General features: G+C 57.3%; 1 protein-coding gene across 2 annotated transcripts; it reads right to left on the bottom strand.

The window, feature by feature from the left end:
* Positions 1-2,614: 2,614 nt before the first annotated feature.
* CDC25B (cell division cycle 25B) lies at positions 2,615-13,788 on the bottom strand. 2 transcript variants are annotated; one of them, XM_055133678.1, is made up of 16 exons: positions 12,646-13,782; positions 11,910-12,016; positions 11,139-11,190; positions 8,650-8,691; positions 8,454-8,490; positions 8,130-8,258; positions 7,908-8,030; positions 7,597-7,731; positions 7,153-7,233; positions 6,830-7,012; positions 6,563-6,658; positions 5,938-6,000; positions 5,699-5,797; positions 5,375-5,508; positions 3,795-3,906; positions 2,615-3,662 (listed from the first exon to the last, which is right to left on the bottom strand). In XM_055133678.1, the coding sequence occupies exons 1-16, from the start codon at positions 12,825-12,827 to the stop codon at positions 3,522-3,524; spliced, it is 1,716 nt and encodes a 571-aa protein (XP_054989653.1). In that variant the 5' UTR covers positions 12,828-13,782; the 3' UTR covers positions 2,615-3,521. The 2 variants fall into 2 exon arrangements, with proteins under 2 accessions (XP_054989653.1, XP_054989654.1); XM_055133679.1 differs by lacking the exon at positions 3,795-3,906 and having other exon boundaries at positions 12,646-13,788.
* Between the last annotated feature and the right edge of the window lie 10,441 nt (positions 13,789-24,229).

Genomic DNA, 24,229 nt, shown 5'->3' with positions numbered 1-24,229 from the left:
CAGGGGTTCCTCCTGGCTCTGCACTCAGGAATTACTCCTGGCGGTGCTTGGGGGACCACATGGGATGCCGAGATTGAACCCAGGTCAGCCGCGTGCAGGGCAAACGCCCTACCCACTGTGCTATCACTCCGTCCCCTTACTTAAATTTTTTTTTCTTTGAAACATTTTTAAAAATTCGGGCCAGAGTGCTAGTCCAGCAGGAAGGGCACCTGTTCTGCACGGGGCCAACATGGGTTCAATCCTGGGTATCCTGTACGGTTCCCTCAGCCCGCCTGGGGCCGAGCCGAGACCTCTGAGCCTTGCAAGCATCAGGAATAAGCCCCGAGCACTGCTGGGTGTGACCCAACAAGAAGAAAGCAGGATTGAGGGCAGTCTGGCCGTGACATGTCCCCCCTGTGATTGCCAGGGTTGGTTAGGCTGAACTGGATGGCCAGAGGGGTGATCTTTCCTACCCTCACTGCTCCCTGTATGTATTTTTCCTTCCCAGGGTGGCGGTGGAGAGGAGCGTGGAATTGTCATTGTCTTTGTAATTCATGGTGATTCGATTAAAAAAAAAAAAGGGGGGGGGAGTGATAGCACAGCAGGTAGGGCATTTGCCTTGCATGCGGCCGACCTGAGTTTGATTCCCAGCGTCCCATATGGGCCCCCGAGCACCGCCAGGAGTAATTCCTGAGTGCAGAGCCAGGAGTGACCCCTGTGCATCGCTGGGTGTGACCCAAAAAGTAAATATATATATATATATATATATATATATATTTTTTTTTAAAGCTAAATATAATTTGTCATTGCAAGTTTCCAAGTAAGCAACTCCTAGGGTGCCCTGTGGGTATAGGCTGCCCTCCCACCCCAGCCCCCAGCCCCGCAGCGCCCACCGAGCCTGGCACAGCCCACTGCCCATTGTAACACGCCCCGCGTAGCTCTGCCGAGCACCAGGCTGGAATTCCTGCCTCGCCCCTGCATGCGCAGAACAATCTTGAAGGCTGGCGGCCGGCCCAGGATCCTGAACCACTTCCTTGCCCCCTCCGCTCCCCTTTACGAGAACCAAGGAAAGTTCCTGCTTCTGCTCCGGGGTGTCTGTGCCCGCCCCGACCTCCCCGGGGCGGAAGAGGTCCTGCAGAGCTGGGGAGGCGCCCGCCCACCGGCCCTGCCCCAGGCCCGACCCACACTCCCCTGGGGGAATCTGCAGCTCCCAGCCTTCCTCCTGGGAGAGAGTTCTGGCTCCTGCTGACCGCGGCTCCTCCACCGGGAGCTGGCAACCCGCCGCCCACCTTGACAAGGAGAAGCCCACCAAGAGCCCCCCGCTGACCAGGGCTGGGACTCTGACTGGGGGGCGGGTGGCATCCGGGCAGGCCCTGATGTCAGCTCTGGCACACGGCCCGGGCATTGTTAGATGTTGCAGCTGTACTGCATGGCCTGACTCGAACTGGCGAGTGGGACGGGGACCTTCAGAGCGCCAGGCAGTCTCGCCCCACCCCGGGGTGGCTCTGGAACTCAGGTCAGAGGTGAGGAGTGCTGCAGGCCACCAGGCAGCCACTTGGTCTCCAGCTGCTGTGTGACCCGGGGGCCAGTGAGCACCCTCTCTGATCCTCCAGCTGCCTGCCTCCTCTGTGAATCCGAGGGTGAGGGGCGGCTTCAGGAAACCAGAGTGGGCAAGTCTCAGCCAGACAGTGACCAGAGCACCCTAGTTTCTTCCTCTTTCTCAAGGATCTGCCCTATTACATTTCCTTTTGGGGTCAAGTTCCCGCATCTGAAAAAATGCTATCTCAGCGTCCACTGCCTGCTTTGTGGGGGGCGGGGGCCCTCCCTCCTTCCTTCCTTCCCTCCCTCCCTGGGCCGAGGCCTCCGAACAGCCTAGTCACCCAGACCACCTTCACTGTGCCTGTTGTAAGGATCAAACCTGGGTGGCTGCATGCAAGGCAAGTCTTAGCTCATGCACTAGCTCTGGTCTTGTTTGCGGGTTTTTGGGCCACGTTTGGCTTAAGGCTTACTCCTGGCTTTGTGCTCAGGTTATCACTCCTGGCCAGGCTGGGGGGCCATACAGGATGCTGGGGATCGAACCCTTGAGTCAGGGCTGGCCACATGCAAGGCAAGCACACCATCACAACCCCCCCACACTTGACACACACACACATACCACTAACCGCCCCATCTGACACACACACACCATGAACCCCCCACCTGACACACACACACACCACAAACCCCCCCACCTGACACACACACACACACCTCACCACCACCACCACTGTACTCTCCAGTCCCTCGGCTTTTGGGCCACACCTGGCAGCATCTGACAGTCCTGGGTGGAGGTAAGAGGCAGGAGAATGCTCCTGAGGATGGCATGGAGGAGGCGAGGGCAAAGGCAGGACAGCGTGGACTGGGGGGACGTGAACGATGGCACAGGAGACGGGAAGGAGGCTGAGGTCTGGGAGCCCAGAGGGATGCGAGTAGCTGCACAGGGGCGCTGGGTCTTGTCAGGCGTGAAAGGCAGGAGAGGAAGGGTCTGAGGGAGGGGGTGGGGAGAGGGAGAGGCCTCCTCTCGGGGACTCTCCCCACCCAGCCCCTGCTGTGCCGCCCGCCTCCTCCCCAGGGAGGGCCAAACCAAACTCACGCAGCTTGCTCAGTGCTTTATTGAACAAAAGCCCCAAGAGAGACTCAGCAGGGCCTTCCGTAGCTGTTCCCCTCCCTGGTCACGTCTGCTCTTGGCCCCCTCACCCCTGCCTCCCTTCGGACAGACACACAGACAGACAGACGCGCACTGGCCGAGGTGTTTCCACAGGGGTCGGTCTGTCAGATGCTGGGGTTCAGAGTTGGGGCGGTAGTGGCTGAGTTTCCAGGGGGGCTGAGGAACCCCCCGAGAGGAACATCCGAGGCACCCTGACACCAAGCCCAAGTGAAAGAGGGCCCCTGATGGGCAGCAGGGGGGCCTAAGCCTCAGCCCATGCTTGTCCCCAGCAGGGGTCCCAGCAGACCCCAGGTAACACTGCAGGTAACACTGAAACAGGAAGAAGAGCATAGGTGTGTGCTGGGAGGGACAGAGAAAGGGACAGAGAAAGGCGGGGCAGACACCCCCAGCGGGAGGGGGAAGGCGGGAGAAGCCCAGGGAGGGAGGGTTCCCACACACACAAACCAAGCCCCGAGAGAAAACGGGCTTTCCTGGACACAGGGCGACAAAGGATAAACACAAACAAGGAAGGGCGACACCAAATCAGTTACCAGGCCCCAACCTGCCCAAATCAGTTACCAGGCCCCAACCCGCCAAGACCCAAAATTCTTCCTTTGAGCTGGACCTAATCCAATCCTACTCAGTCAACAGTCGGGCTCTTCCAGGCACCGGATGGGTGGGGGGTGGGGGCGGGGGTGGGGGCCAGAGAGAGGAAGGGGAGGGGTCCAGGAGCAGAGGGTAGGACACCCGCACCGTCCCTCTCCTGGTGACCCCTGGGCCTCCAGTGGGTCCTCCGGAGGCTCTGCAGGCCGCAGCAAGACGGGCAGGGAAGGCAGGGGACGGCAGGGGACGGCCGTCACTGCTCCTGCAGGCGGCTGCACAGCTCCCGCCGGCTCCGCTCCCCGGCCCAGCTGCGGGTCTTCAGGCGGAAGGTCCTCAGTTCCTCCTTGAAGGCCTCGTGGTTCATGGGCCGGTAGTCCTGGGGCTCACAGAAGCTCTAGGGCATGATGGGAGAGCGGATCAATTGGCAAAGGGGGCTCCCCTTCTTCTCTGAGGGTCATCCCCTGCAGAGGTGTGTGCCCTGCTGTGCCAGCCTCTCTGGGAACCCGGGGCCAGCCCCTCCTGGTACCGGGTGCTGTGGGAAGAACTCCTTGTAGCCGCCTTTGAGGATGTACATCTCGGGGTAGTAAAGGCTGGGGTAGTCATTGGCTGCCCGGTCTCGCTCCCTGATGAATCGGCACCTGGGATGGGGCGGAGGGGGTGGGGGGTCAGGGCAGGGCAGGGATCCATGAGGCTTGTTCCCTGGGGCCCTGGGGAGCCACAGGGGGTCTTAGAGTGCCAGCAAGTCAGCCCAGGTGCATGTCTAGGTCAGTTGTGCGGGCAGCGGGTATGGGAGGGTTTGGGAGGCGGATCAATAGAAGAGCTACACTAAAGAGCCACTGAAGGTGGCACAATCTAGAGGTGCCTGCAGTGGTGGCCCCGGGAAAGGGAAGGTGGGAAAGAGAGCCAGAGAGAGGGGCTGGAGAGAGAGTACCGTGGGCAGGGTGTTTGCCTTGCACAAGGCCAACCAGGGGTGAATCCCCGGCATCCCAGAGAGTCCCCCGTGCACCGCCAGGAGGGAGTCCTGAGTGCAGAGCCAGGAGTGACCCCTGAGCATCGCTGAGTGTGTTACCCCCTTCGCCCCCTCTCCCCCAAAAAGAGCAGGAGAGATGGTCTAGCGGGTAAGGCACTGGCCCCACATGCAGCCCACCCCAGTGAGAATCCCTGGCACCACATACTGTCCCTTGAGCATGGAGCCAGGAATCGCCCCTGAGCATCACTGGGTGTGACCACACCACACACACACACACACACACACACACACACACACACACACACACACACACACACACACACACACACACACACACACACGGTGAGATACAGTCCCGGGCAGGGAAGGCTCACGCAGAGGCGAGGGGTATGCCGACTGCAGTTCAGTCCCACACGCTGCACGGCCTTGTGTAGCCCTGGAGGCCTCGGGCACTGTGATGCCCTGGTGGTCCTCCACACTGCAGGGCCCTTGCAACTCCACATCCTGGGACCCTTGCATCAAACTCTCAGCCGGGTTGGCTGAGGGTCATCAGGGATGGTCCCGGGCCACCTGGGGAACACTTAGAAGGCAGCCCCCCTACCCCCCAAAAACAAACACGGATCCTCCAGGAGGCCTGAAGCCGACTTGGTGAAGTCGGGAGATGGAAAGGACAGGATGAAGATGACCCTGGAGCGGAGGCCAGGGCCTGGGAAGGTGGACACCCAGTGAAGGTTCACAGGGGTGGCTGTTGGGAGCACTGGGGTGTAGGTCAGACACCCGAGCACACAAGCCGGGCCGACTGGCCACAGGTATTGAACGGGACACCCTGGGGCCCAGGGGAGGTTGCGGTGGATGCCAGGACAAGTGTCCCTTCCCAGTGGGGCCCTGAGAGCCAGGAGCGGCCAGGGCGGAGGGACTGAAAACAGCGCTGGAGGCTGGAGCCGGGCCCTGCGGGGTGGCCCCCAGGATCAGAGCAGGGAAGGACGGGGAGGGGTGGTGCAGGGCAGCAGGGACGGGGTCCGCTGATGTGAGAGATGCAGGCTAGTGAGCAGAGAAGCGGGGTAAGGCCTCTGGGCCCTCGGGTGTCACCAGCACCCACAAAGCGCCCTGGAAGACAGGCGGGAGCGGACACTCACATGCGGGGGCCCCGCTCCGAGGAGAATTCGCAGTGGAAGATGAGGATGACTCTCTTCTCCAGGCTGCAGGGCGTAATGGGGCTGTCCAGGAGGAAGCTCTCCGCGTCCTTCTCCAGGGGCAGGTTCACGGCCGTCTGCCGGGGGACAGGACATCAGGCCCCGGGAGGGGTGCAGGCCGCCCCCTGGGCTGCCGGCAGCTCAGTGACTCCCCGCCTGGCTGGGAGGCCCCTCCCCACCCCTCCACCGTGCCTGCTCCAGGCCGAGCAGTAACAGACTGTGGGGGGTGGGGGGACACCCAATACTCCCCCGCATCACTGGCCTTACCTTGATGTGTCCGCCCTCGTACTCATAGGGGTACCTGCAGTCCACAATCACGAACCTCTCCACGATGTTGCTGAATTTGCCCGTCAGCAGAGCCACCATCTGAGGGAAGCGTGAGATGGGGTTAACCCCAGGGGGTTAACCTCTGCACCCACCCAGCATGAGCTGCCACGCCCTGGGGATGGCCCCCAGGCCAGCCCGGCCCCCAGTGCACACAGGGGTGGGGATGGGGGGCTAGGTACCATTTCTGGGGAGATGTATTTGAGGTCTTGGTGTTTCCCGTCCACGGTCTGCAGGAGGAAGGCCTGAGGGGGGTGGGGGGAGAGGAGGGGCATCAGAGGACGGAAGGGGTTTCCTTCTCCGACCCAGAGGCCACACCTGCCTGGACCTCCCACATGTTTCTGGAGCCCCTGTCACTGGAAGACGCCTCCAGCTCCCACACCCAGGGAGTCACCTGTCCAGGGGAGCAAGGACGGACTCCCCACTTCCGGCCCCCGCCCCTGGCCCAGTTCAGGAGGCAACAGCTCCAAATAAGACACGGGTCTGGGTTTTCTCCTTTAGCTTTTGGGCCACACGCCCAGCAGTGCTCAGCATTACTCCTGACTCTGTGCTCAGGGATCACTCCTGACAGTGCGCAGGGGACCCTATGGAGTGCTGGGATCAAACCCAGGTGCGCTGTGCACGAGGCAAGGGCCCCCCCACACACTGCCATCTCTGCTTTGGAAAAGACGCTCCAGGCAGAGCCCCGACAGGCCGGACGGGCAGGGGTGGGAGTCTGGGGCCAGTCAAGCACAGTGGAGGGAAGGCAAAGGCCGGCGGAGGGGCGGGAGCGGCCTCCCTGGGGGTCCCCTTCTGCCCAAGCGGCACCTTGGAGTAATCCCCAATCAATTCTCGGTGGTCACTGTCCAGGAGACTCTCGATCTCGTCGTGACACAAGGACTTGGAGCGAAGGACACGGGCTTTCTGGGGTGCAGGGCAGACGGAGGCAGGTCAGGCCCCGCAGGAGACCCCCCTTCCCCGGCACGCCGCCCTAACCACACCCCCCCCCCCGCCCTTCCCCTGCAGGCTGCCCTAGCCTCCCCCCTTCCCCTGCAGACTGCCCTAGCCTCCCCCAGCCCCCCTTGCCCCGCTCACGGGCTCCTCGGGCTCCTCCTCGTCCTCCGCCTCGGGAGGGGTGATGCTCTTCCTGCGCTTGCTCTGCACGGGGCCCTCCCGGTCCTGCGGCCGCTCCAGCCGCTTCAGGATGGGTCGGATGATGCTGCAGGGCAGGGACGGGGAGCGAAAGAGACGCCGGCACTTGCTGAACATGACGAGGTCCTGGGAGGTGAAGGCGAGGTCAGGGTGCCCAGTGCCAGCACGCCCAGCCCCCACGCCCCCCCACTCCCCAGAGAGTCCCCCGAGGGGGCAGCAGAGGGCCCACCCTTCCCAGCTCTGAGTCGGGTGCAGCCAAGCATCACCTGCTCCTCCTCCTTCTTCGAGGTCCTGACCAGTGGGGCGCTAATGAGGCTCTCCATGCTCGGGGGGACCGAATCGTCATCCTGAGGCCAAACAGCGAGGTCACACCCGGAGGCTGAATCTCGCCGGCAACCCCCACCTGCAACCCCCAGCTCAGCAGCCCTCTTTGGCTGGGCCACGGCACCTCACACAGGGACCCCCACCCCAAACCTACGAGTGGTGGGGCTGGTGCAGAACCAGGGGGAGCCGCTTTGTGGGGGGAGGCAGCGGCTCCTCAGCCCAGCACCAGCTGCTCGTCTCTGATGGCTCCCGTCAGCCTGAGACTCGTTCCCGCCAATTTTCTTCTGACACTGGGACGAGGTCCCAGTCGCTGCAGGAGCTCAGACTCTGGGTGGGCGCTCAGACAGGGAGGAGAGGGGAGCAGGGGGTGAGGCCAGGCTGCTGACCTTTAGGTCCTTCTCCAAGAGGTCCACGAATCCATCATCCTCCTCGGGGGACCCCTTGGTGGGGGTCAGGGAGAAGGGGCTTCGGGCTAGAGGGCTCAGCGTATCCACCTCCATCTTCCGCTCCGGGGTCAGGCACTGACGGACAAGGGGGCTCCTCAGCGCGGGGACCCCAGGCAGTCCCCACCCCATCCTTCTGAGAAAAGGGTCCCAGACAGCTGAAGGGGCGCCCGGCCCACGTACGCCTGCCCACCTCCACAGACCCGCCCCCCTCCACAGAACCCCCGCCCCCGCCGCCCCCCAACCCGCCCCACCATCAGGTTGGGTGCTGAGCTTGGCCTCTGGGCAAAGGCTTCTTTGTGGACGATCCACTTGGCCAGAGCAGGAGCCTGGCTGGGGGCTGTGGGCGTCCCCGGCGTCTTGAAGACAAACCCATCCTGTGGGCGAGAGGAGGGGAGCACGGGGGGCTCAGCCCCAGCGCCCAGGCCCGCTTCCCCCCCCCGCAGGGCTCTTGCGCCAGCCCCCCGGACACGCACGTTCTCTTTGTCCTTCCTGGGGCTGTGCTCCGGCCCCGCGAGGCTGCAGGCCTCCCTCTTCCTCCAGCCGCCGGGTCCCTGGGAGTTGGTGACGTTCCGCAGCACGGGACTGTGTCCCAACAGCCGCCCCTGCGGGAAAGGAGGCAGTATGGCAGGTGGCCTTCCCCGGCCCCCCGACACCCGCCCTCCCACCATCAGGCCCGGAGCACCCCAACCATTTGAGCCCGTCTTTCAGGAGCTGGACAACACCCTCCCTCCACCCCAGCCTCTGTCCACAGCAGGCCGGCATGTCCAGGGTTCCTCTGGACCTAGGAGGGTGCTCACTGGTAAGGACTGGAATCGTCGAAAGGCGAGTTTCTCACTGCAGAAGGAAATGGGGACCATCAGCCTGAGGCCTGGGGGCAGGACTGAGCACATCGGGCGCCCCTCCTCCACAGAGCCCAGAGCCCCCCTTGTGCCTGTAGCACCAGGGGTGAGCCCAAAGCTGGAAGGTGCCCTGTGCTGATGCCCCAACACTTACTTGCGAATAACCTTGCTGGCCGCCTGGATGGCCTGCTCGAACCTAAAAGGGAGAGGGGTACCATGCAGCCGTCACCCCACCCTGTCCCGGTCCACGTGGCTCAGGGTACAGACCAGTGTGCAGGGGAGAAAGGATGAAGGGGGGCGATCTGGGGCCGCAGCAATCGCACAGCAAGTAGGGCACTCGCCTGGCACACAGCTGACCCGGGTTCAATCCCTGGCACCCCACACGGTCCCCCCCACCCCTCCTCCAGGAGTGATCCCTGAATGCAGAGGGAGGAATAGCTCCAGAGCACCACCAGGGGTGGCCCCCAAACAAAACAAACAAAAATGCAGGGGGACGATGGGGAGGCAGGTATTTAGTGTGTAGGGGGTGCAGTGTGCAGGAATATGAGAGCAGGCAGCTGTGAAAGGAAGAGGCCCACGAGCAGCTGGGGCAGGTCACAGGTCCAGGGCAACCGTCTGCCAGCCCGCCCACAGGCCTTCCACCTGTATGCAAATCACCTCCCAGCGGGGCCATATGGCCAGGAAAGGCACCAGCCCCTCCCGACCCAGTCACACACACACACACACACACACACACATACACACACTCACACACACACACACACACACGTCTGTCTCCAGCTTTGCTCCTGGCATGGGGCGGTTTCCCCCAGGACAGGAATTCGGTTCAATACCCCCTTTCACCCCCCATCAGCCCTGGTCTTCCATGCAGACACCCAGTGACAAATGTGCAGGGCACACATCCTTTCCTCCCTCCTTCGGAATTTTCCAAGAGCCAGCCCCTGTCCTGTCCCCTCCTCCTGCCTTCCAAGAGGCCAGCAGGCTAGGAATTCCAACAGATGTGCCTTTTGAGACGGGGCCTAAGCTTCTGCAGACGGGCTCCACCCCCAGCTATGTAGTCACAGACCACCTGCCATGCGAGCTTTTGTGCATTTAGGCATGCACGCGTGCGCACACACGCACATGCTTCTTTCTGGAAAGCTGCGTAACCGTCAAAGCAGGTGCAGAATGGGGGCGGGCGGGAGGGGAGGGCACAGAGGGCTAAGTGTGAGAAGAGGGGGGGGGCGATTGGCAAGGCTGGGACCTGCGAATGTGGCATTAGGAATGACCCATTTTAGTGGCTCAGTTTCCAAGGCACACCTGGGCCTTGGCAGGGTAACCCAGGGATGGTTTGGTGTTGCTGTCTGAAAAAGGTCTGCAGGGCCCACACCCATTTCTCTCCCCATTTCCTGTTTGTAAAGGAACCCTGCAGCCCAGCCCAATCTGATCAAAGGTCGTGGGGGCGAAGATGAGGTCTTTCTGACCCCAATGAGACCTTTTCTTGTGGGCAGGGATCACGCCCAGGGCCTCTCAGATGGGCAGCAGAGAGGTCTACCACTGAGCTACAATTCCCCCACACAGCTAAAAGAGCTTTAAATTTTGCTATTAAAAAAAGGGGGCAGAGGGGGGCTGGAGCGATAGCACAGCAGGGAGGGCGTTTGCCTTGCATGCAGCCGACCTGGGTTCAATTCCCAGCATCCCATATGGTCCCCTGAGAACTGCCAGGAGTAATTGCTGAGTGCAGAGCCAGGAGTAACCCCTGTGCATCGCTGGGTGTGACCCAAAAAACCAAAAATAAATAAATAATTAAAAATTTTAAAAAGGGGGCAGAAAGTGATAATACAGCGGGTAGGGCATTTGCCTTGCACGCAGCCAACCTGGGTTTGATCCCCAGTATCCCATATAGTCCCCAAGCACTGCCAGGTCTAATTCCTGAGTGCAGAGCCAGGAATAACTCCTGAGCATCGCCAGATGTGACCCAAAAAGCCAACAACAAAAAAAAATTTTTAAAGATATCAGCAGGGACTGGAGTGATAGCACAGCGGGTAGGGCGTTTGCGTTGCACTCAGCTGACTCGGATTCAATTCCCAACATCCCATATGGTCCCCTAAGCACTGCCAGGAGTCATTCCTGAGTGCAGAGCCAGGAGTAACTCCTGTGCATAGCCGGGTGTGGCCCAGAAAGAAAAAAAAAAACCCAAATCAAAGAAGATCTGGACAGGAGGGGTCAGGATTAAGGTGCTTGCCTTGCATGCAGCCGTCCTTGGCTTGTTGGCTTGATCTCTGGGAGTATATATAGTGCCCCCATGGCACTGCCAGAAGTGACCCCAGAGCACAGAGCCAAGAGTAGTAGTACTCAACTCTACTGGGTGCGACCCGAACAGAAAAAACAGAACACATGCCACAGCTGTATTCTCACAAAGCAGGAGCTTGCTGGAGTCTGGCATCCACTGGTTCCAGGGACCACTGTCCCCCAGTCACTCTCGGCTGCTCCCTAAGAGCAGACCCCTGAGATCTGGGATGGTCCTCCCCTCTCTTCCTGCGCCCCCCCCAACTCCAGGCAAAGATGCGAGGGGCCTGAGAGAGTTTATGTGAAAATTGGGTTCCCAAAGGCAGACACCAGTTCCCTGGAGTGGAGACCCCTCTTCCCTTCTTCTCTACTCACGTCTGCTCTGCCAGCTGGGGGTCCAGGGGGCTGGGAGAGTCCATGCAGAGACCTGCAGGGTCAGGGTGCTTTGGTTTGAGAGTATCACGTGTGTCCTCATCCTAGCCCACCCCACCCCACAGGAGGTGGGGGGAGTCTTAATGTTAGGTCTGGGTGCATAACATAAATACATAAAAAACCACCCATGGGTCTAAGGCTGACATGCTGTTCCCCAACTGACAGAGTTCCATTCCCAATTTACAACGGAAACCCCTCTGCTTCAGGATTTGGCGGGGGGGATGGTTCTGGGGTGGAACCCAGGGCCTCACACATTGCAAGACAGGCGCTTCACCCCAGACTAGCCATGTTACCAAACCAAACCTTTGCTAAGCATTTCCCCCCCATGCACACTAGCTTATTTATTTATTTATTTTTTGTAGAAAACCCAATGGCCCTTTGAGGAAAGCGGCTGTAACTCAAGGCAAGTGAAGGTTATCACAGGCGCGGCTCCAGCCCTAATGCCTCGCAGGTGAGGCTGTGGCTGAGAATTTGGGCGCCGGGTTTGAACTAGGTAAGATTGCATCGCCCACAGAGCGCCCCACCCAACCACCAGCTCAGCTCGTTCGGGCGGGGTGTGCGGAGCATCCCCAGAGGTGGACAGGGGCGTGGGGGCGGGGCCACCAGCTGTGGGAAGCAAGTTAGTCTGAGCAGCAAGGATGTGGGGAGGCTCAGGCAGCGCCCCCGCCCCCAGCCCCCAGCCCCCACGACTCCCCAAGCTCTCCTGGGCCTCACCTGCATCTGAAGATTCAGAAGTCTCAGATGACAAGGAGGACTCAGACCCAAGACGGGCCAGGGACGGGCACGTGAGCAGGCTGCCTGCCTGACCCCTTGGGGCGTCTCTGCGAAGGGGGCAGGGACCCAGGGAAGGAGAAAGGTCAATGTGGGGCTCAGGTCCCTCAGAAGGTTCCACCTGTCCCAGGCTCACTGCCTCAGATCAGCGTCCTTCCCCCTCTGATGATGGCTTAAGAAAGAGGGAGGCGGGGGGCGGGCAAGGGGGGGAGATGAGCCCAAGGCAAGAACCAGGAGGGCTGGGGACCATAGGTAAGGGGGCTGTCCCCAAATCCCGCAGTGCCCAACCCATCCCTTCCAGGGGCTTTGGGATGGAGACGGGTCCAGCCTGGAGGTTCGCTCAGGCTGCGGGCTCAGAGCTGAACTGCAGACCAGAACTGGGGGTGGCGGGGACTCAAGTTCTGGCAAGTTCCTCCCGTAAGCTCTGGAGGCCGGTCCACGGCTCCTCCTTGGGTTAAAATGGTGGCCATTTGGCCAAGAGAGCAGCAGGCCGTCCGGGAGGAGGGGGCGGAGGTGGGGGTCCCCAGAGGCCAGCGCCGCCCCGAGCAGCGCCTCCCGGCCCGCCACCCGGCCGGGGTCGCCTTCCCGCTCCTCCCGCTCGCGCCCAGCCCCTGCCCGCGTGGGTCCCGCACGCTGCCCCGCTGTCACCGCGCGCCCAGCCTCGCCGACGGCGCCCTACCTGCCGAGCCCGGCGAGCTTGTGCATGTTCTTGGCCAGGCTGGTGACCGGCGAGGCGGCCAGCGGGCGCAGCGGGGACCCCGGCGGGCTGCCCAGCCGGAGCCCCGGGAGGTGTCCCGGGCGCGCGGAGGCCGGCGGGCTGCGAGCCGAGCCCGGCGCGGGATCCGGCGGGGGCCGCTCCATCGCCGCGGGCGCGGGCCCCGGACGGGCGCGGGGCGCGGGGTCTCGGGGAGCAGGGGAGGGAGGGAGGCGAGGAAGGAGGAGAGGGGAGCGGGAAGGGCGGGGAGGGGTGGAGGAACGCGGGGAGCAGCCGCGGGCCCGGGAAGCCTCTCGGCGCAGCTGCCACCTCCACCTCCTTATATATTCGAAAAATAACAGCGGCCGCGCTGCCCGACGCCGCCAATGGGGGCGCGGGCCAGCGGAGGGCGGGCCCGAGGGCGGGGTCCGCGGGGTGCGCGCCGGCGAGGCTGGACCGGCCCGGCCCCGCCCCTCTCCGGGCCGCGGGTGGGCGCGAGCCGGGGGTGGAGGTGTCCCCCCTCGGCTCCCGCACCCGCTGCTCCTGGGCCCCGGCTTTGGGGGTTCCCTCTACGCTGAGCCGGCCGCAGGGACCCCCTGAGCCCCCGGGGGCGCTCAGAGGGACCCCCGCCCTGCGGCTGGGCATCACCCTCCGAGCGCAGCCCCCGGGCTCCGCACCCCCAAGGAGCTGGCAGCACGCGGCGGCTGGGAGCGGGGTCGACGCGCCCCTCGGCTCCCCTGCACACCCGGGCGCAGAGGCCTGGAGAAAGTTCTCGGACTCGTTCAAGGTCACCAAGTCGGGGCCCGCGGTGGGGCGGGACCTGGCCCGGCTGGGCTGGACTGGGCTCCCCGCGGGCTCCGCCGGACGGGTTCGCCGGGGAACCCCCGCTCCCCCGCTGCGGACCCCGCAGTGCAGGAAGTGACGGGCGGCGTGGGCGCTTCGGGTTCGACGGGACCCCCCCACCCCAGGGCTGGGGGGCTTCTCCCGCAGCGCGGAGGGCGGGAGGCGGACCCGGAGCGTGTGAGGTCTGTACCTGTGCAGCGCTGGACTGTTCGCTCATCTGGTGCCAGTGGTTTCAGAGGCGTTTCTTGGAAAGCGAGCTAGTCAGAGTTTTTCAGGGTCGCTATTTTTGAGCGGGAGGGTGGGGGACGAAGGGGGCCACACCGTGCGATGCTCAAGGGTTACTCCTGGTGGCGCCCGGGGAACATATGGGGTGCAGGGGATCGAACCTGGGTCGGCCACGTGCAAGGCCAGCGCCTGCCTACCTGCTGTACTCTCTGTCCCCATCCCCCATGGTCATATTAAAACCGAGTAATTTTTAGGGGGTAGGCGCCCGAATCAAAATAATAATGCTTGAGAAATAAACGGACTAGCGAGTAGGGCGTTGGCCTGACACGCGCGACCAGACTGGGGCTCGATCATGTGGCACCCCATGCGGCCCCCGGAGCCCCCCTCAGCATGATCCCAGAGCCGGGTGTGGCCCCCAAGCCAAAATAGTGAGGATGATAATAATAAACAGAAAGTTGTAGCTGTCTAATCGCCTTTCGTGGAGCGCGCGTTTCTGGAAGGAGGCTGGGAGGCTTGCCGCCCCGCGGGCACGGTGAGAGTGCAGCGGGGAGGCCGGGGTGCGCGGGGCGGAGGCGGGAAGGTGTTACGGCACTTGCCTCGCTGCAGGCCCTGCTTGTGGTTCTCTACGCACCACCTGGCGAGAACCTGTGGGGAAACAGGAGCAGCCCCTGAGCACCCGAGTTATGACTCAGCCTCTCACTTGGCCAAACAAACAAAAAAAAAATACAAAAAAGACCTGCTGCTTTGGACCCTGCGGTATGGCTTTAGTCCTGTCTTTCTGGGTGGGTCACAGCGGATGGGGGTGTCAGAAGGTGTACCTGGTGGACTGGGGGGCATGTGGAAGCCCCTGAGACAGATGACCAGAGTCTAGACCTTTCCTTCTCTCAACACAGCCCAGCCCCAGGGCGGTGCTGGGCGTTTCCGTGTGCCGGGCAGGGCAGTTTCCTCCGTCATTCCACTACCAGGCCCAGCTCTGGTCCTGCTTCTACGACTCACAGCCAAGACCGTGACTCCCCTGCACCCCCAACACACACACACACACACACACACACACACACACACCACCCCCCCAAATGAAAGTGCCCAGGGCTGTGTTTTCCTGACCAGCACAGCAGGTGTTGCCCCTTCGCACCGCACCCTCCCTCTACAAGGCTTAGGAAGCCTGTGTGTTGAGAGCTGGGAGCAAGACTCTTACATTCCTCAAATCCCACACACAGGTCTTTTCTGGGCCCGTGGCAAGGACCCAGGATCCCACAGAGGTCATTCCCGGTCATCTCACACTTTATGTTCCGATCCTGAATCTCCTTTTGTCAGTTAAATCATAGGGCACGTGTGTAGGGATATTTTGATTGGATTCATTGTTTGTTTGGTCTTCTGGGCCACTGCCGGCAATGCTCAGGGCTCACTCCTGGCTCTGTGCTCAGGGGTAGGGCTGGGGGACTATATGTGCGGTGCCAGGGATTGAACCTAGGTCCATCACGGACAAGCCAAGTTCTGAAACCTTTATTGTCTCCCTAGCCTCATTAGAGTTTTGTTTGTTTGTTTCCTGGGGAGGAGAACCTCCCAAACAGTGTTCAGGGCGTTTGGGGGAGCTCCTCAGTGGTGGTGCTCCGCCAGCCAGGTCTGATGGTTTCATGTTCAGCCTGAAGACCCAAGAATGCATTGCTGGGGGCTGGAGCGATAACACAGCAGGTAGGGAGTTTGCCTTGCACACGGCCAACCCGGGTTCAAATCCCAGCATCCCATATGGTCCCCTGAGCACCGCCAGGAGTAATTCCTGAGTGCAGAGCCAGGAGTAACCCCTGAGCATCACCGGGTGTGACCCAAAAAGGAAAAAAAAAAAAAAAGAATGCATTGCTGCTCTGAGCCAATGGTGTGGGGGTAGCGGTGCATGCTGTTAGGGACATACCCGGTGGGACTGGGGGGTCCTCCAGGGTCATTCCCCAGAGTGTGGGGGTGGGAAGTGTCCAGGACTACTCCCATTAGTGCTTAAGGAAACACCGCTTTAAACAGCTAGTCAGTAAAAAGAAACTAAACATTTGCAACAAACATAGGGAGAAACTTACTCCTTGCATCCAGCCAGGCCCTGGTTGTGATGACATTTCTGGGGGCAGAAGCTCCTGTCTTCCCACAGGGTGGCCCAGCCTGGCGCTGGCTTGTATACATCAAGCTCCAGGCTCATGTAAGCTCTGACATGACTGCGGCCTTGGCAAAGAGGACCGTGATGGTATATTTGCAAGATCCTCCGGCTCCTTGGCATGGAGTCCACCCGCCTCTCGCTCTCCCTGCTCCCTCTCCCTCTCCCTGGCAGGGTCAAGATTCACGAGAGAAGGTGCGACTGCTGAGTCCCGTCCCTGCTCCCACACGCTTGGGTACATTCCTAATGTCTTTTCTTTCTTTCTTTCTTTCTTTCTTTCTTTCTTTCTTTCTTTCTTTCTTTCTTTCTTTCTTTCTTTCTTTCTTTCTTTCTTTCTTTCTTTCTTTCTCTTTCTTTCTCTCTCTCTCTTTCTTCCTTCCTTCCTTCCTTCCTTCCTTCCTTCCTTTCTTTCTTTCTTTCTTTCTTTCTTTCTTTCTTTCTTTCTTTCTTTCTTTCTTTCTTTCTTTCTTTCTTTCTTTCTTTCTCTTTCTTTCTCTCTCTCTCTTCCTTCCTTCCTTCCTTCCTTTCTTTCTTTCTTTCTTTCTTTCTTTCTTTCTTTCTTTCTTTCTTTCTTTCTTTCTTTCTTTCTTTCATTCTTTCTTTCTTTCCTTCTTTCTTTCGTCTTTTTGGGTCACACCCGGTGATGCTCAGGGGTTCCTCCTGGCTCTGCACTCAGGAATCACTCCTGGTGGTGCTCAGGGGACCATATGGGATATTGAGGATTGAACCTGGGTCGACCACGTGCAAGGCAGATGCCCTCCCCGCTGTACTATCACTCCAGTCCCCAGTGCCTTTTCTGCCATGGCTTGTGACATGTCAAATGTTTGGCTTTTAGTTTTTGAGACTTCCCCCCATTTTATTTAGGTAGTGTGAGTTATAGTACTGTCCTTTTGGTTTTGTTTTGGGGTCACACCTGGTGATGCTTAGGCCTTCCTCCTGGCTCTGTGCTCTGGGCTCACTCCTGGCAGTGTCGGGGGACCATATGAAGTGCTGGAGGTTGAACCGGGGTTGGCCATGTGCACGGCAAGCGCCTTCCCCACTGCACTCTCTCTCTAGCTCCTACAAGACGGTAAATGACAGTTTCCTGTACACATTGTCCCAACACCACACCCTCCACCTAGAGCACCCACTACCCTCCACCAGTAATTAAATTGGGACAAGGTGTCACAGCATATGGCCTGAGAGCCCCACCTGTAGTGATCCCTGAGCACAAAGCCAGAAGTAAGCCCTGAGTAGGGCTGTTGGGTGTGGCCCCAAAAAAAATAAACAAATGAAAAAGGACCTGGTATCAAAATCCAGAAAAGGGAGAAAACTTCCGTGATTCCAATGGGGGTGAAGTCAGTTGGCCACCTCACACAAACTTTTTGAGCCTCCCCCTCCCTGAGGGCAGTACAAATATAACGTTACTGTAGGGGCGGAAGAGGTAGTACAGTGGGTAGAAGAGGTGGTACAGTGGGTAGGGCACTTGCCTTACACACAGCTGACCCACATTCAATCCTCAACATCCCATATGGTCCCCCAAGTACTGCCAGGAGTGATCCTTGAACACAGAGCCAGGAGTGACCCCTGAGCATCGCCAGATGTGGTCCTCATCCCCCGAAAGTTACTGCATATTTTCCTGAAGGTAGTCTAGAACATAGAAACATAACAGGAGGTATTAAGGTGAGTCACATCTGTAAGGAAAATTTTTCTAGCAATCTCATTAAGAAGTAATAAGAAACAGGTGAAATTTAAATATTTTATTTAAGCTAATTTAATTAATTTAAACTAAAATCATTTCAACAAGTTATTAGTTTAAAACTAATAAACTAATAAACAGTGGTGCTCGGTTCCCAGCATCCCATATGGTTCCCCTGAGCACCGCCAGGGGTAATTCCTGAGTGCAGAGCCAGGAGTAACCCCTGTGCATCGCGGGGTGTGACCCAAAAAGCCAAAAAAAAAAAAAAATCAAAGAGTTTTGTTGCTGCTGTTGTCTAAGTTTTTGGGCCATACCTGGTGGTGTTCAGAGCTCACACCTGCTCTGCACTCAGGAATCATTCCTGGTCATGCTCAGGGGCCACGGGGATGCCAAAGATCAAACCTGGGTCGGTCACGTCCCAGTGCTCTACCCCCTGCACTATTGCTTTAGCCCTCAATAAGTTTTTTCTGTTTAGTTGTGTCTCTAGGCCTCACACATGCATTGCAAGGGTTTTACTGCTAAGTTATCTCCCCCCACCCCCTTAAAAAGATCTTTTACATTTTGGGGGGGTACCGAGACTTTGAAGTTCAGGCTGGGTGTGTACGGCCTCATGGCCTGGGTTTGAGCCTTGGCACCGCATGTCCCCAAGTACTGCTGGGTGCGAGCACTGAGCTTGGAGTAGCCCCTCCAAGGCTACTGAGCACCAGCACTGCTGGGTGTGGCTAAAAAACAAAAAAAGACTTAAGGGGCTGGAGTACAGCAGATAGGGCATTTGCTCTGCAGGCGACCCACCTGGGTTCCATCCCTGGCACCCCATATGAGTCCAGCCAGAAGTGACCCCTGTTCACCCCCAGGCATGACCCCAAAACCAAAAAAACCCAAAAACACCCCAACAGGTATATGGTTAAATGGATAGATACATGTGAACATTGAACTTTGAAGTCTTTTATTTTGAGGGGGGAGGGTACACCCGGCGCTGCTCAGCGCTTATTCCTGGCTCTGTCTTCAGGGATCACTCCTGGCGATGCTCTGGAGTGGGACCATAGGGAATGCGGGGATCAAACCCAGTTTACCGCATGCAAGGTAAGTGTCCTGCCCACTATACTGTCTCTCCGCTCCCTAGTGTACATTTTACACTTACAGTACAGCTCAAACTGGACCGACTGCACTTTGGGTGTTCAGTAGCCTGGTGGGTTGATGGCCACCCTAGTGTACAATCAGATGCATATACTTCCAAGTAAATATACGCCCATGTTTTTATAAATTATTCCAACAGGATAGGAAACATCATTTCATACTTTGCTTTCTTCCTCTTGCTTGGAGGTAGCCTACATGGGTACTGTCATGGTATACATTTGCTCCATTCCCTAAGGTAAACGTTATTGGGTAATAATTAGGTTTTAGGTTTTATAGTATTGTAGCAGTTTTGCATAGAACAGATTTTTTTTTTTGTGGGGAGGGGGGCGGGGCACAGCCATCGGTGCTCAGGATTTACTCCTAGGTCCACACTAAGGGATAAGTTCTGGTGGGCTTGGGAGACCAGGGATCAAACCCAGGTCAGCTGCATACAAGGCAAGTGCCTTACCTGCTGTACTGTTGCTCCAGCCCCTGCAGAGAACAGACTTCTCAAGGGAAACCATCGCAGGTAAGGCTTCGCTCAATGACGCTTCCCCTTCTTTTTCCCGAGTCTCCCTTCTCAAGGCAACTGAGACTTAAGGAAAAGGCCGGAGTCATGGCATCCTGTCTCAGCACTTCAGACAGCCAAGCCCAATATTCCACTTTAGGGAACTTCTCTTAAGGAAATGACAAAAGTACACAGGTGTCTGTTGAGTCATCAGTAATAACAATAGGGCACAGGCAGTGAGGGGTATTCCTCAATACCTACTGCTTTTATTTGTATTCATTTTGGTTTGGGGGCCACACCCAGCGGTGCTCTGGGCTCACTCCTGGCTCTGCACTCAGGGAACACCCCTGGTAGGTTCAGAGACCCAGGTTGGCCACCCACTACCTACAGCTTTAGAAAGAGCAGGAACAGACTTACTGAGCCCTGAATCTGGCAGGGGCTCAATAAGTAGTTGGGCATTTAATAATTACATTTTGAGCTCTAGAAAACAGTCTCTTTTGGGGGGCCAGAGCGATAGTACTGCAGGTAGGGTGCTTGTCTTGCACATAGTTGACATAGGTTTGAGCCCCGGTATCCCATTTGGCCCCCTGAACCTTACCAGGAGCGATCCCTGAGTACAAAGCCAGGAGAAAGCCCTGAGCACTTCCAGGTGGGGCCCAAAAACACAGTCCCCACTCTCCCCTAAGAAAATAGTCTCTTTTTGTTGTGTGTGGGATAGTGCTCCCTACCAAGCAATGCTCAGGGGTTACAACAAGTTCAGTGCTCTGGGATCACCACTCCTAGGATCAAATTCTGGCCACCTGCATACAAAACATATGTGCTCCAGACTTTGAATTATCTTTCTAGCCTGAACATAGTCTTATTTTATTTTATTTTTTTTGGGTCACACCCGGTGATGCTCAGGAGTTGCTCCTGGCTGTGCACTCAGGAATCACTCCCGGCAGTGCTCAGGGGACCATATGGGATTCTGGGAATCGAACCCAGGTCAGCTGCATGCAAGGCAAATGTCCTACCCACTGTGCTATCGCTCCAGCCCCTGAACATAGTCTTTTGGGGCCAGAGCAATGGTACAGCAAGGAGGACAGTACAGCAACTAGAACAGCAGGTAGGAATGCTTGCCTTGCATGTGGCTGACCCGGGTTCAATCCCCAACATTCCATACGCTCCCCTTAGCACCACCAGGAGTGATCCCTAAGTGCAGAGCCAGAAGTAAACCCTGGGGAAGGGAAAGGAAGGAGGGAGGGAGGGAAGGAGAAAAGAACAAGGGAAGGGGAGTGGAGAGGAGAGGCCAAGTACTGCTGAATGTGGTCCAAAAAAAGATAGGAAGAGAGGGAGTGAGGGAGGAGGGAGGGAAGAAGGAAGGAAGGAAGGAAGGAAGGGAGGGAGGGAGGGAGGAAGGAAGGAAGGAAGGAAGGAAGGAAGGAAGGAAGGAAGGAAGGAAGGAAGGAAGGAAGAAAGGAAGGAAGGAAAGGAGGAAGGAAGGGAGGAAGGAAGAAAGGAAGGAAGGAAAGGAGGAAGGAAGGGAGGAAGGAAGGAAGGAAGGAAGGAAGGAAGGAAGGGAGGAAGGGAGGGAGGGAGGAAGGAAGGAAGGAAGGAAGGAAGGAAGGAAGGAAGGGAGGAAGGAAGGGAGGAAGGAAGGAAGGAAGGAAGGGAGGAAGGAAGGAAGGGAGGAAGGAAGAGAGGGAGGGAGGGAGGGAGGGAGGGAGGGGGGAGAGGGAGGGAGGGAGGGAGAGAGGGAGGGAAGCAGGCAGCCAGGGCATATCTAGTGATCACTGGGGGCTACTCTCGGCCTCTGTGCTCAGGTTGGTGCTGCTGGTACTCTGGGGATTAAATCTGGGCTTCCCAAATGTTGGTGTTGAGCTCTCACCCTGACCTCAAAAAGAGACTTTTGAAGAAAGGTCTCTCTGAATAAAGTTTGAAACTCACTGATGTAGATAGTTATGGACATGAAAAGATATTTACAAATGTGTGGCCAGCTGCTGTAAAAATATTATGCGTGGGGCTGGAGTGATAATACAGCAGGTAGGGCATTTGCCTTGCACACGGCCAACCCGGGTTCGATTTCCAGCATCCCATATGGTCCCCTGAGCACTGCCAGGAGTAATTCCTGAGTGCAAAGCCAGGAGTAAACCCTGTGCATCGACGGGTGTGACCCAAACCTTCCAGGCATAACCTCAGAAGGTAAAAGTAGAGGTGATTAAATGTTTTCTTGTTTGTTTGTTTGGAGGCTACATCCAGAAGCACTCAGAGCTTACTTTTGACTCTGTGCTTGGGGGTCTCTCCTGGTAATGTTTGGGGTGTCCTTTGTGGTGTCAGGGGACTAAACCAGGCTGGCCGCATGCAAGGCAAGCACCTATCCTCCCTGTCTCTCAAGCTCAAAATAAGTGCTTTTGGTCTCAAAATTTTATTTTAAAATGTTTCCCCAAGAACAGGCATGTTTTTTTAAATTAATTCAAAGCACATGATTTGGGGCCTGAGGAGGGAGCATAAGGACTGGGGTGCTCGCCTTGTACATGGCCAATGGGGGTTCAATCCCCAGCACCCCTCTGGCCCCTCAAGCCCTGTCAGGAGTGGTCTCTGAGCACGGAACCAGAAGTAAACCCTGGGGTGAGTGCCTTGTTGGCTTGTTTGGGGGCCACACCTGGCAATGTTCAGGGCTGACTGGCTCTGCACTCAGGAGTCGCTTTTGGAGGTGCTCAAAGGACCATATGGGCTGCTGGGGAGCAAACCCGGTTTGGCCGTGTGTAAGGCAAGCACGCTACCTACTGTGCTTTCTTTCCAGTCCCATCAGGAGTAAGCCCTAAGTATCACTCAGTGTGGCCCCCCCAAACAAACCCCCAAACAAAACACATGATATCAATTTGGCAGCTCCTCAAATGATTTAAACATTATTGGAGCCAGAGAGACAGTACAGCAGGTAAAACATTTTTGCCTGGTACACAATTGACTGGGTTCGATCCTGGGCACCGCATACAGTCCTCAAGCCCTGCCAGGAATGGTTGCTGAGATCAGATCCAGGAGTAAGCCCTGAGCTGTCTGGTGTGGCCCCTGAGAAAAAGCACTTATTTATATTTACCCAACGGTCACAATGACCTGAATGTTCAACTACCTACTGTACCTACTGGATAATATTCCTCCACCAGAAAGAAAGAAGTGGGCCAGAGAGAGAGAGAGAGAGAGAGAGAGAGAGAGAGAGAGAGAGAGAGAGAGAGAGAGTTCTCTACAGACGGGGTATAGCTGTAGGAGGTCTGGGCGGCTCAGGCTCTGGCACTGAATGGTTCACCCAAGCATCACCAGAAGCAACTCAAGGACACTGAGCTGGGAGTAGCTTCCAAGCACCACTGGGTGTAGCCCCCACAAGAATAGAGTGTTTTGTTGTTGTTTTTTGGGAGGGCAGACCCAGTGGTGCTCAGGGCTTACTCCTGGCTTTGTGCTCAGGGTTCATTCCTGGAGGTGCCCTGTGTGTGATATGAGGAATTGAACCTGAGTTAGCAAGCACCTTACATGAGCATTGTCTTTCTGGCCCCAAGAATCAAGTATTGAGAGATGCTCTATCAAGGATGAAGCTTCCAAAATTGATGCTATGTGAATGAAACTGGTCATAAAATGTCCATGTGATGTTGATGCCATATATGTGAAATGTCTAGAATATGAAGCCTATAAACAGGAAATAGACCACTGGTTGTTTAGCATGGGGGAGGAGAGGAAATGGGAAGGGAAATGATAGCTAAAGGGCATGGGATTTATTTATTTATTTTTCAAATGTAGGAGTATTGCTATTTATTCAGCCATTGATTAAGCTGATAGAACTGGGCATGGACTCCACATTACTTTTTTTAAAATATTTTTTAATTGGATATCCGTGAAACAGACCATTACAAGACTGTTCATAATTTGGTTTCAGTCATACAATGATCCAGCACCCATCCCTCCACCAGTGTACATTTCCCACCAACAATGTCCCCCGTTTCCCCACCACCATCCCCCAAAGCCCACCCCCTACCCCCAGCTTCCCTCTATGGGAGGCACTTTCCTTCTTGCTCTCTCTCTCCTTTTCCTATTATGCATTATGGTTTGCAATACAGGTGCTATGAGGTTATGGTGTTTGTTCAGGGCATTTCGTATTTTTATTAGGACAGTAAGAGACGGTAAGGCTGGAGTAGCTTTTCAACTGGGTGGTAGCTTTGGGGTGTGGATGTGACTGCCAAGGCTTCCAGAGGTACAGGGAGGTAGGGGGAGGTAGCCCATCTTGACCCCTGAGAAAGCCTGAAGATTTCAATCACAAAACCCGCATACCAAAATTTTCAGGTTATATCTTGCTGAGGTTCGTCCTGAGATGGTGGAGTCAGGCCGGGAGTATAGCAGCAATTTTTTTTGTTTTGTTTTTTTGCTTTTTGGTCACACCTGGTGATGCACAGGGTTTACTCCTGGCTCTGCACTCAGGAATTACTCCTGGCGGTGCTCAGGGGACCATATGGGATGCTGGGATTTGAACCCGGGTCAGCCGCGTGCAAGGCAAACGCCCTACCCACTGTGCTATCGCTCCAGCCCCTATGGCAGCAATTTTGGATTGTGGAAGCAAGTGGCTACTGGGGGCTCTGCTTGGGCAGGCACAGGCCAACCTGCCCCCCTCCGATTTACCCGTCTGTTCAGCCATGCACAGGTCCGAGTTTTACTGTGACTTTTGATCTCTTTTGAGATTTGTTTATGGGTCTCTGAAGCAAGACCAGCAGTAGAGCTTACAGGGTGGCACTGGAGTTGGTTTGTGGGGGTGACTGCCAGTGCTTCCATAAGTATTGGGAGGTGGGGGAAGGTAGCCCACCTCACCTCTGAGAAAACCTGGAGATTTCAGTAATAAAACCTGCATATCAGACTTTTCAACAGATTATATATTAGTCCGTTCTGAGATGATGGAGATAGGCCAGGGGTATGGTGGTAATTTTGGATTATGGAAGCAAGTGCCTGCCAGGGGCTCTGTTTGGGCGAGCCCCAGGCCAACCCACTCCCCTCTCCGATTTACCCCAGTCTGTTCAACTATGCATGGGTCTGAGATTAACTGTGG

This window comes from Sorex araneus, chromosome 3, assembly GCF_027595985.1.
Source record: "Sorex araneus isolate mSorAra2 chromosome 3, mSorAra2.pri, whole genome shotgun sequence".
NCBI lineage: Eukaryota > Metazoa > Chordata > Mammalia > Eulipotyphla > Soricidae > Sorex > Sorex araneus.
This window is presented reverse-complemented; position numbering and strand designations above follow the sequence as displayed.

Coding starts and splice junctions, on each gene's coding strand:
- CDC25B (XM_055133678.1), bottom strand. CDS start 12,827: ATGGAGCGGCCCCCGCCGGATCCCGCGCCGGGCTCGGCTCGCAGCCCG. Junction 8,491..8,649: donor GCCAGCAAGGTTATTCGCAA/GTAAGTGTTGGG, acceptor TTCCTTCTGCAG/TGAGAAACTCGCCTTTCGAC. Junction 7,013..7,152: donor CGAAGAAGGAGGAGGAGCAG/GTGATGCTTGGC, acceptor TTCACCTCCCAG/GACCTCGTCATGTTCAGCAA.